A 13,066-nucleotide genomic window follows, 5' to 3' on the forward strand; every position below is an offset into this window, starting at 1 on the left:
CCCTTTTTAAAATAGGACATATTTGTATCCCTGCATATCTTTGTTCATGTCCTGGCTATCCTATGAAGTTGTAACTCTGGAGAATGTATTTCACAAGCTTTCAAATAAATATGATAGGGTTTCACCTGACTCTTAAAATTTGGTGATACTTTATGGCAGGAAGTGCTCTTTAAGTGGGTTATTTTATGTCTGTCAAAGATGAATCATGAAATGACAGGGTTAGAAGTGACTGTTTGGAGCAGCTTCTGTGTTTGCAGAGACAGTCTTGTATTACTTTCCCCATAGGGATATTTAACGTTATTTTTAAAGGTGTCTTATTTAGAACTCAGTGAAATTTTTCAGATAGTTTATTTGCTGAAAAATGTGGTTTGGTATTCTGTTCTTCTTTGAGTGCTTGCTCATGTCGATTCTGTGCTAGGTGTGTGCGTACCAAGTGCACAGTTGCTGCAAATTTTCCCCCCTGTGGGGGCTGGCCTATGCACCCCAGCATGAAATGGATATGAGCAACACATCTTGAAGAAAAACAGTTCCGGAAGGTTAGTAACTGCATTTTTTAAATATTTTCTAAACAAAATGTTTTGTGTTTTTAGATACTTAGCTAGATTTATTTTACAAAACAAAAGACAAGTTTCAGGTTGGAAAGTCCACCATTCACTGAACCAAAAAACCCAATTGTGCATTCAGCTCTAATCTTATCACTATGGCATTACTACCTCCATTGCGCATTCCATTGTCGTCATGGTGTCCTTTATAAATTTGACATGGAGTAAAATTTTCAAAAGTGCCTAAGTGACACAAGAGCCAAAGATCCATTGACTTCCAGTGAGACTGAGGGCTGGTATACAATGAAAACTTACATCGTCATAGTTACATCTCTGAGGGATGTGAAAAAGCCACACCCCTTTGAGACGTAGCTATGCCAACCTAACCACCATCGTAGACAGCGCTAGAACGATAGAAGATTTCCCATTGCGCTAGCTACCACCTCTCCGGGAGGTCAATTAACTACAGGGATGGTAGAAGCCCTCCCGTTTCTGTAGTGAGTCTACACTGAAGCATCAGAGCAGTGCAGCTGCAGCTGTGTCACTGTAGTGTTTTAAGTGTAGCCGTACCATAACTAAGTGCGAAAGTCTCTTTGAAAAATAGGACTTAAGCTCCCCTGTCATGTAAGTACTTTAGAAATTTTACCTAGGGCCAGGAGGTTTAAAGGAATAAAAATTTAGTTATTTATAGAACATCAAATTCCTAGCAGAATTTTTTAAAAAGATACTCTTCTGTTTTTATTTACTTTTGTATTTATCTTGGCCATTGAAAATCAATCAATTTGACTTTCATGTTCTGATGCACTGTCACTATCTGCAGTATTTGGATTACAGATGTTGCAGAGAAGTACTTAAATGCAAACAAGCTTTCATTTTTTTCCCTAAATAATGATGGAAACATTCCTATTAATATATTAACTCTTTTTCACAATCTTTGTGCTGCCTTCCTTGAAGACTACAGTAGTCGTTTAATTACGTGATCACCTACTTCTTGTCAAATGCAATATATTGTGTTTTTACAATGTTGTATGTGTATATGCAGCATCTTGTAGTACTGTAGTTCAAAGACTGGAAAATAATATATGTTGAAACTACGTATATGACATTTACATAACCTACTACAGAAAGCAAAATTTAAGTTTCTTCATATTGTGGTATCATATAGGCCATCTAACTTAACAGCAAACTTAACTGTCTCATCCTTTGAATTGCACATAAGGAAGGCTGTACTTGTTAGAGAGAAAATTAATACATGGCAGCCTAAAATATTAAAATTCATAGTTTACAGAGGAGAACCTGCATCAAATTCTGGCACTGATTCTCTACCTTCTTGCTTTGTGGTTGTCATTTGCACCTGTGCAAAGTGGATGAAAACACCATCAAATGAGAGTAGTAGGAAGATAGCTTAAGCCCTTCAGGGATTTTTTGGGGGGGCTGGTCTATACACACATTTAGAATGGTTATGTTAAGTCCCCATTGGTACACAGTTGTATACATTTAAATCTGATTGAATTAGTTGAACTTGCCTCTGTAAACTTATAGGGGCAAGATAAACCTATGTCAGAACACTAAGTTGCAATGGTTTAGTTAAATTGATTTAGAATCATAGCTCTCATTAAATGGGTACAACTTTGTGCAGACCAGACCTTTGTGTTTGTACACTGCCTAGGCAAAATAGGTCTGGGGCCTCTAGGTGTACTACCTCAGCGCAAAAACTATTTGCTCTGTGCAGATGTAAATTACTACAATAGGTACCAGGCAGTGAAAATAAGGTCTTCTAAATCTTTAAAAATGTGAATGCACCATTGTGCAAATCAGAATAGTGAAGGAAAAATACTAAAGGTTACACATCTAATTAAAAGCATTTAAATTGTATTAAAGTTTGTAGAAAAAGCTATGATATTATCTGAAAACACATTGTCTATCAAATAACTAAAGTTTGTACTAAACTGCTTATTCATAAAAGGGCAGAATGAAGAATTGTGCATTCAACACTAACTTTGGCCCCAACCTAACAAAACACTTACAATTTGAGTAATCCCATTGAATTCAATGGGATAGCTGATGTGCTGAAAGTTAAGCACCTGTTTAAGCATTGGGGCCTTTGACATCTCCTGATCTTGAGTAATTAATTGTGAATCTTTAATGTTTTCTTAATATAGTTTCTTACATATAGAATTATACGTTAAATTGGTACTTTTTTATGTACTTTTTTAAAGGTTTGTTTGACCTGAGCTGTTAACGAAATTGAGAGCTTAATTAAAATTAATTATAAAGGTGTTTATAATGGTGGTGATAGTTTTTCCACACGCATTCAATGCCCAGCTTTCAAATTTGTCTGGTATTTTCCTGTTTCACTTGTTTCTGCAGATCCAGTGTCCAACTTGCCAACTTGTCTGGTGTTTTAAGTGCCACTCTCCCTGGCATGAAGGTGTTAACTGTAAAGAATACAAAAAGGGAGACAAACTGTTGCGTCACTGGGCCAGTGAGATTGAACATGGGCAAAGGAATGCTCAGAAATGTCCAAAATGCAAGGTAAGCTATCCTCTGTTAGGGCACAATATAAGCTTTCAGAATTGCAGTTGAATAATAATGATCCAAACTGAGGCATCTGTTTGTCTAATGTTACTTCAGCAAATATATAATGGAATAATGGAATGGATGCATATTAAGGAGGTGTTACTCTGAGTAACATAGTTAAGCCTACCTAACCCCCACCGTAGACAGTGCTAGGTCAACAGAAGAGTTATTCCATTGTCCTAGCTACCACTTCTCAGGGAGGTGGATTATCTATGCCAATGGCAGAACCCCTCTCGTCGTCATAAGTAATATCTACACTGAAGTGTAGCTGTGCTCCTATAGCATTTGAAATGTAGACAAGCCCAATGTGTGGAAAAGTACCTTTGTTAATAAAAGTCCTTCTGCAGTTCAATGACATTTGTTTAGAAATTCGGTATTTCTGTTGAGTTGTAATCTGTGTATGAGGAAGTGTGACTGTTGTTTATACAGTTTTTTTTCACTCTGCCAGAGGATGGATGTGGCAGATCTTTAAAGCTGAACGTTTTGTGTTCTGATTTGAAAGTGAATTCTTGAGGCTGTACTGTCTTTCATGTAGGTCACTCTTGTTAATTCCTTTTGGTAGCGAGTTTCTCCTCTAACTACATAATATTAAACCAAAGTGTCATTAATGTCTGAGAAGGAATTCTGGTTGTTCAGCATTCATCTTTGGAGGAAAGGAGCGTTCTCTAAGCTACACAGTCTGGCCAGTTTGTATCAAAACATTATTTGTTTAAGCAAGATCAAGTCTGTGCAACTGGCAAATAGTAACAAAATAACTGCTTAGAAGGATTGCAAGGTTGCTGTGTTTCTGCTTTTTCCCAACAGTTGTAGCACAGAGTACACCACGACTCAGTCTTACCACCTTTCATTTGTAGATCTCAAAGCACACAAAAAGATCTCAGGAAAGGGGAGCTGCAACACAAAATAGCAGTTGTAACTATAAAAAAAAAAAAAGTTGTATCTGAAGTAGTGGGATATTTTGAAGCAGTTGTATATAAAGTAGTGGGATATGGATATTCCATATGCAAATTAGAAAAAGAGGGGGGGAAAGAAGAATCTGCATCTGATGTACTCTTCCATTTGATCTATCCTAACTTGTTCTAGGTCCAGTGCATTCTCGCTTGAAGTATTTCATAAAAACAGCTTTCTTGCATACTCTTAAGCGGCAGCATTTATAATATGGTAAGGTCAAAATCAGCCATTAAACTGGGATACTACAAAAAGTAGTGAAGCTTAAGTATTAAAAGGAGCAGGGTATTACTGTTTGTTTTAAGCAAACAGGATTGAAGTATTATTTGTTAAACTGAGAACATACTATGATTTATTTTAAAGTACAGCTATACTTTTCTGTACTTTGACTGGATTTTTTTTGAATGGCTGTGTTTTGCTGCTTTGTGTTTTCCACCAATTCCCTTTCCCAGCAAAAAATCCAAGTGCTGGCCAAAAAAAGAAAAAAGAGAGAGTGTGGCCTTTTTTGTGAATCATTTACTAGATCATGGCTTTTTTTGCTTAATATGGAAGGACAATGAACATGTTAATACTGACTGAATATTCTGTTAGGACCAAAGAAGCAATGTAAAATGATTTGCATACTGTTATGTGATGGAACACAAACTTTATTTTCATATTCCAAGAAGCTGAAGACCAGTTTAAGGATAAACTGAGGCTTCAGGAACTGGTGATACAGGAAAGGAACTGCACTTTCAGAAATGGATCCTTCCTGAACAAACCTACAAGAACTTCTGTTACCTGGGAGAATGTTAGAAGAGCATGTGAAAGAGGATGCAGTATTACTTGTATTGCATACAAGTAGCATCAGTACAGATATGACAATATCCTGCAATATCTAGGACAAAACTAATGGAATTAAGTTAAACCTTGTTGAATTGTTGTTAGTTGTTTTTAGGAACTCATATAGAAAAAGCTGTGTGGTAACTTATAACTGTGGCAATTAGATTGTGTGTCATCTCTGAAGAGAAGGCAAAAGAAGCCTGCTTAGTCAGCTTGTCTGTTGCTGGAGATATCACAGTATCGTCAGGGGCCTGTGCAGCCTGGAAATATCCTAATCAGAAAGATGTGAATATTCACCCACAAGAGGCAACTGCTGGGGAACTAGACACCTAGAGTGGGTGCCCTGGACAGACCGGAGGGAGAAATACAGATGTAGTTGTCCTGAACTGTGACAGCTTCTAAGAGATGATCCTTTAAAGGAATACTACCTACTGTAGCTTTGCAAATAGTTATACATATAGAAGTTCTTTTTTCTATACCTTAGGAAGTGTCTTAAAAATTTTCTCTCTCTCTCTCTCTATATATATATACACACGCACACACACACACAAACATTCACACTCCATATCTGATCTGTTGAGAAAGAGAGGGCACCAGGTCTGTTGTCACTAAGAAAAGCTAAACGATCATTTCTTATTGTAGTAAGTGATATTGGAATGGCATTTGAATGGATTTATGATTAATAATATTTGAATGTCAGTATTTCAGTATGACAGTATATTTTAACCCCAGAGTACATTTTTTGCCTAAAGCTTTAAGCTCAAGTATAGTTGTTTGTCATTTGTTCAGAAACTAAAAACTGTAGCAAAGCAGGGAAGTAAGTCTGACTTCTTTTGATGTAACATAGGCTATGTCTAAACTGCATACTACTGGTGGCAGCACGTAAGGATCATGTAGCTACATGCATTCGTGAAAAGCAGGCTGCATCCACACTTTGGGGTGTAGATATGTGTGTCAGTGAAAAGCTGCGGCAGGGGAGAGGCAGTGGGGAAAGGCTTCAGCAGCTCCCTGCTGCTGGAGCTTTGGCTCTGGCCTGAGAGGAAGCAGTAGGGAAAGTGTCTGGCAGCAGGAAGCTGCTGAAGCCCTTCCCTGCTGCCTCCCCTCTGTTAGAGCCTTTCCTGGCTGCTGGAGCCTTTTCTTGCCTCAGGGAAAGATTCCAGCAGCAGGGAGGCAGCGGGACACTGCTACTAAAAATAGTTTTGTAGACTGGGAAGGCACTGCTTGGGCATTTAGAGAGCCGTGTTGGGTACATACCACATGGTTCAGGCCTGTCTTTACTTCCCTAAGCAGTGCCTCCCATCTATAGTGGTATTTACACCCGTGCTAGGGAGGCACTTATTGTATGTACTCTACACGCCACAGTAAAGAGTGCAGTGTGTATATACCTGAAGAGGCAAGCTGGTTATTCTCATCAGGAAGGCATAATGTAAAATTATTGGTTGCCTCCAAAGGGTACCATCTTACAAGTTTTGCCTTATTTATGAGCAGGTAGATATTGGGGGAATGTTGATGTGACCCAAGAACCTCTTAATGCAAACTGCCAAAGGAGGTGTAGAGGGAATACAGGAATGTCATGAGTCTGGTGTGTACGTTCTAGATCACCAAAGAATGTCATGTAAGGTCTCAAATGAAAACCGGTGTCACACTGTTCATTAATTCCATTCTGAAGTGTATGTAAAATATTGTATAAGGAGTTGTGGGTGTGCTGAAAATACGTTCTTAAAGTCTGTATCCAGGTACTGGTCACCAGCAAAGGTGAAAAACAGGGTTTCTGTCGGATGAGCGATTTATCCATCTATTTGTTTATATGTAAATTGAGTGTTGTCTCATTTGCAATGGTCTTCCTATCATCAGTCTGAACTGAATGCAAATGAAGATTGTCAGAATTTCAGAAAGAAACTAACAACAAGAAAAGAAGAGTTGCGGGGAGAGAACTTTATCTAGAGGTGACCTCTAAAAGTTTGTTAGACTATATTTGTGGGGCAGAGAAGACAGATGGGCACCTTTCACTGAGGAAGTAAAAGGACAGCAATTTTTCTTCAGGAAAAAGGGGTCTCAGCCAGGCTTGGCTGAAAACACTGGGGAGAACTTTGGGTAAGATAACTTTAGACAAGTGAGTAGTTTATTAGTTAAGGTTTAAGTTTTAGAAAGTGTATGGTTATATGTAACCATTTGTTTCCAATATTCTTACTCACTATTACTCGAATCTCTATTCTTTGATAGCGAATTTATTCTCGTTTTCACTCTCACTATATGAGAGTGCTGCGGTGTTAAGCAAAGTAGTGGTCCTGGGTTGAATTTTACAAGCTGATGTGTACTATTCCTTTACCAGTGAGTCTGGTAATTCTGAGTGTGTTCAGTGGATAAGGGGCTGGATGCTGTAGCAGTGTTCCAAGTATAAGGGGGTTGCTGTGTGGCTGTCGCTATCTTTATAGAGAGAATGAGGCTTAGAAGCTTGGAAGGCAGTGCTTGTGTTGCCAGAGGCTGTTGGTTTCAGGGAACTGATCCACAGCAGGCACAGACAAGATTTATTCGTGCTAAGGGCAGGTGGTGGTGAGGAGCCTCACAACCCTCAGTACCCCTGTGGAGCTGATTTGTTAGTTGTGGTGCAACTTTTCATAAAGTGAACATATAGTCAAAAAAGTGTTACCTTTGCTATGCATTTTTCTGATTTTCTTAAGTTTGTGGGTGTTTTTAGTGTTACAAGAATTTTCCTTTGGGGGATATCTGGGGAGATCTCTAAGAGCATTTCTTGTTTTCCAACATTTTGAGGTAGGTGTTTTGGAATTTCAAGTTCTGGAAGGGTACACAGAGCAGAAGGCACCATTCTGTGGCCACATCTTTAATCCCACCTTAAATTTTTTGAAAGTGAATACTACCTTCCTGTATCTGACTGAAACATTTATTTAGGTGTAGCTGCTGCCTACAGGATATATTTACACAAGCAAGCAAAAACATGTACTGTCAAAACACAACAATATGTTGTATTTTGCCTTTAACATTTGTAAATGATAACTACAATGGCAGGATTGGGGTTTCTTTGGGTTCTGTATTACATGATTTAAGACTAAATAATTTGTTAGCTTTTTTTAACTGATCCTGTCCTGTTTTGAGATACCTAGTGCAGTCTGACTTTCTGAATAGTTTTGCATCTTGGTGAAAAGTCCTGGGTTTATTTCAGTCATAGATGTCTAGAGCGGTATAAAATCTCCTGTATACATATCCGATGAAAAGGAATATAATTAGTATACCTGTTTCCTCAACCAAAAGTTTTCAAAAATTCTTGAAATAGTGTGGTTAAAAAACTCCCCCACAAAATTCCCCTTCTTCCTCAAGGGTAATTTCTATACAATAAAACAGGAAGTACCGTATGTAGAAAATGTGAACTTGCTGGGGATTTCAGGAGAAAACACATTTTAGGGTGACAGAAGAAAACTTTAAAAAGCTGGTGAGTTACAGTTGTGGAACTTTGAACAGTCGAAGGAAGTTAAGTGAACAAGAAAACTGGTGCAAATCAGGACGGACATACACTCTTTTTGGATCAGATATTCAAATTAACATGAGTATCATCAAATAATCCAGCAAATTGATTGTAGAGTATTTCCAGCTGAATCTTTTAAGGAACTCTCTGGGCTCCTTTTTAGGGCAGTGAATTACTGCAGATATATGAAAGGATTTAACTGTATAGAGGGTTTCCTTTTGAAAGAAGTGTAACGAAGAGGATAGCTAGTCATTTATGATACAGTAAAGTTGTTTGAAAATGTTTGTCTGGGGATTTTTTTAAGGGCTCTTTCTTTCAAGAGGGTTTTTATTGGATGGAAAGATAGTTATGGTGGTACAAAAGGTGGGGAAGAAGCTTAACTTTTCAGCAAACTGATAGCTCATTAAATAACTTGCTGTAAAATATTGTTCACTCGAGAGTCTCATTTAGCCGGCAGAGCAGGTGATCAGGGTGGTTGGGAGTGCCAAAAACATTTTTGCTTGGCCACTCCTCCCCACAACTAGAGTCAGCCCTGTTAGCTAGCTCATACGTACTGTAAAGAAATGTGCAGTTTGTTTGTTTATTACATAGTTCTAAAAAACTACATGGCTATTTTATAGCAGGGGATTAGGGATCTATTCTAGACTCTGCCACTGATTCAATGTGACATCCTGGCCAAGTCATTTAGCTCTATGGTGCAATTTGCCCATCTGTAAAATGGGTATAATTTTCACCTTTTGTAAAGCACTGTTGGATTCTTGGATAAAAGTGCCTAATCCTGTAATATGAAGAATGTTTTATGACTTCAGTGGGAGTTAAGGGTGCTCATTGCCATGCAGGATCAAGCCAATCATAGATTCTTCAGAGATTCAAACTGTCTTCTGTTTGGTTGCTCTCCTTTTTCCATTTCTGTGTTATCCTCCTCTATAACAAAGAAATTAAGTTTATCAAGCAATTGAAATGTACTTTGCTAATTATAGCAAAATGAATTTCTAGGCCTGCACATTCCTTGTGGTGTCTATTACATGTCATACTCCTGCTGTTTTGCCCAGTAGGGTAGAAACATGCAAATGACATTTGATCCATTAACGGTCACTTTTTCCCAACCCTTAGCTGCATAATCCATTTCCATTGGAGGGTTATAGAGACGGGGAGGGAGAAATACCCATCTGAACCAGAGCTGAAGTTTATCAAATGAAATGTCATTTGTAAATTTCTAAGCATCCTGACTGAATTATACAGACTTCATCTGCCACTGTTAGTCTCTGCATTTGATATGAAGCTCCAGGAACAATGTTAAAGATGTATGGCCAATTTTTTTAAACTAATCTGAATAACAATAAAGTGGTAAATTTTGAAGAAAATGTTTTACAATTGAAAATACAGTCACTGGAGAAAAGTGAAGCTAGTTGTTTCAAATTTACAGCTTTTCAGAGGCACTTGTGTACATATTCTTGGGGATGTACACTCAGGTCTGTGTAAGTGGCACCTAAAAGTTGAGTTCTCTGGGCTCCTTGAGTGGTTGAACAATATTCTGTAACTTGGGGAACTAAAGTTAGTCAATGCTTAATTTCTTTTATTGTTCCCCCTAGCCTCTGCAGGTTTATCCCATGTTGGCCTCCAATGAGGAATCTCAGTTCATTTCGCAGACTGTTTTCTTTGGAAATCAGGGACAAGTATATATATTGCATGTGGAGATATTTAGCTTTTATCTGGAAATAAGAAAATACATTTCACAGTTATAGTATGAAAGTTTCCTTCTTGTGCTGTAGCATCCCTGCAGACAAAAATGAAAGATCAGGGACGGTGTGGGTCCACTGCTCAAAGGAAAACATGAACTGGGAACAGAAGATGATAGGAAGGCAGAGCTGCTCAATGCCTACTTTGCTTCAGTGTTCTCACAAAAAATAACATGAGACCGGAAGTTACCATAGACAATAAAGGGGAAGGGATGCAGATTTGGTTAAAGAAGATGTTAGAGATCTTCTGAACAATTTGAATGAATTCAAATCAGCAGAGCCTGATGCTATTCATCACAGGGTACTGAAGGAATTAGCTGAAAAAATCTTGGTGCCACTGGCAATAATATTTGCAAGTTTATGGATGAGAGGAGAGGTCCTGGAAGACTGGCGCAGGGCTAAAGTAATGCCTATCTTTAAAAAGGAAAAAGGAGGAGTCAGGGAACTATAGACCAGTCAGCCTGACTTCAGTACTTGGGAAACTACTAGAGCAATGTATAAAACATTCAGTTTGCAAATACCTGGAAGTTGAAGGGGTAATCACTAGCAGCCAACATGGATTTACCAAGAACAAATCATGCCAAACCAGCTTGATTTTCTTCTTCGATGTGGTAACTGGGTTGGTGGATAGGGGAAATGCAATAGACATAATATACCTGGACTTCAGCAAGGCTTTTGACACAGCCCCCCAGGACATTCTGATAAGTGAGCTGGAGAAATGCAGGCTCAGTGGACTACCATTAAGTGGATACGTAATTCGTTTAACAACCACAAAGAGTGTGATTGTTAATTGAACAATGTCAGATTAGAGGGATGTCTCAAGTGGGGTTCCACAGGGATCTGTTCTGGGTCCGGTGTTATTTAACATCTTTATTAATGACCTGGATATAGGAATGGAGAGGATACTGATCAACTTTGCAGATGACACAAAGCTGGAGGGGAGGGATGCCAACACACTGGAGGATAGAGCTAAAATTCAGAGGGAACTTGATACATTTGAGAACTGGGCTATAGACAACAAAATGAAATTCAACAAAGACAAATGTAAGGTGCTATACTTAGGGAAGAAAACCCAAATACACAAATACAGAATGGGGGATAACTGGCTTGGCAGCAGCACTGTTGTAAAGGATCAGGGAGTTGTGGTAGATCATAACCTCAACATGAGTCAGCAGTGTGATGCTGTTGCAAAAAAAAGCAAATGCAATTTTAGTTTGCATTAACAGAGGCATAGCATGCAAGTCATGGGAGGTAATAGTACCGCTCTACTTGGCACTGGTTAGGCCTCAGCTAGAGTACTGTGTCCAGTTTTGAAAGGATACATAGAAAGGATGTAGGAAAACTGGAAAGGATCAAGAGGTGAGCGACAAAGATGATCAAAGGGATGGGGAATGCAGGCCAATGAGCAAAGGCTGAAGGAACTGGGTATGTTTAGTTTGGAAAAGAGGACATTAAAGGGGGATCATGATAACGGTCTTCAAATACTTGAAAGGCTGCAATAAAACAGATGGAGAAAAGTTGTTCTCTCCTACCACAGAGGGCAGGACAAGAGCCAATGGGTTCAAACTACAGCACAGCCGATTTAGAATAAAACTCAGGAAAAATTTCCTAACTGTAAGAATGGTAGGACAATGGAACAGACTGCCTAGTGAGGTTGTGGAAGCTCCTTCACTCAAAGTTTTTGAAAGGAGGCAGTGGGATAACTATCTGTTTGGATGGTTTAGATGCACCAAATTCTGCATCTTGGCAGGGGGTTAGACTAGATTACTCTTGCAGTCCCTTCTAACCCTCTGATTCTACGATCCCCTCAGTGAGGATATTCTAGTTGTTAATCTGCAGAAGCCATAGTAAGTTCAGCATTGATCATCTGAATGACACCGAAGAACTGCTCTGTTTATGTGAATTTAGACATCCAAAGCAGCGTCATGATACCTGATAACAGGGTGCTGTGGGTAATCAAAGTTGAAATATATTTGCTTTGGAAAGAGTCACATCAGTGGTGTGTAACAAAAATTTCCAATTTGAAGATGCACGCACCTTCAGAACTTGTTAGCTAATACTGGCAGCTGCTTCAGGGCTATCACTGGGAGTAGAGCTAGGGTGTTGGGGCTGAGCTTTGGGGGTGCCCAGGACCTGTTTCCTTCCTGAGTGTGGGGCTGTGCTGCTCCATGCATATTTGTGGGAAAGGAGGATGGAGAAGGACAAGGGTTACAGCAATAAGATAATGCAGTAACTCAGTTTAAGTATGTGAATGGTGCGTGTTTTAGTGGTTTAGTTAAGGGTGGGTTTAATATTGAAGAAAGATATTAAAGATACGCGAATGAATCTTCAGGGATAATTCCCTTAGTCTTGTATGCTAAGATTTTTTCGGTATACTCTCTAGTAGTTTTCAGATTGAGGCCTAATCTGACTGCAGACATTAGGAACTGGGATCCAGAATTTGAAATGTTTTGTCTTTTGTTTTGTGGGGTATTTTTTTACAATCCTAATTTTTTTAGTCAACTGAACAACATACAAATTGGGGTATATTTGGTGGTAGTGTGATGGAAATGCCCATCATTCTGTTGTGTGAGACATGTTTGACCCTAGGCTCTGCAAAGTGGTGCACTTTAAAAGTGATACTTTGGTCTCTTTTAAAGTATAAGTGGTTAAAGTGGTGGTGTAGGGAGAATGTGATGCTAATGATGATTTTCAGCACCCTCTGCTCCCTGATGTAATAGTATCACTGACGAGGATCTCTGAACTGATACCATGTCTCTTTCTGAGGAAAAGTGCCCCAATGGCTACCTGCTTGTCGAGATAAAGAAAAAGTTGAAGGGGTGGAGGAAAAAGAGAGGTAAAATGGCCACAAATGATATGGGAGAACACATATCAGAGAGATATCAGTAGGGATACATCAGGGGATGTAGAAGAGATACTTTATTCTTCAATTTAAAAAAAAAGTGTGTTGGGGG

The 13,066-nt window shown here is 38.8% G+C and overlaps 1 protein-coding gene across 1 annotated transcript in view; it reads left to right on the plus strand.

The window, feature by feature from the left end:
• The window catches only part of RNF217 (ring finger protein 217), a 99,340-nt gene that overhangs the window by 46,488 nt on the left and 39,786 nt on the right, over nucleotides 1-13,066 (plus strand). Inside the window, exon 3 of the mRNA XM_073337202.1 lies at nucleotides 2,913-3,077. Within this exon, the coding sequence (XP_073193303.1) occupies nucleotides 2,913-3,077 (165 nt within the window). The remainder of the gene's footprint in view (nucleotides 1-2,912; nucleotides 3,078-13,066) is intronic.

Source organism: Lepidochelys kempii, chromosome 3 (assembly GCF_965140265.1).
Source record: "Lepidochelys kempii isolate rLepKem1 chromosome 3, rLepKem1.hap2, whole genome shotgun sequence".
Lineage (NCBI taxonomy): Eukaryota > Metazoa > Chordata > Testudines > Cheloniidae > Lepidochelys > Lepidochelys kempii.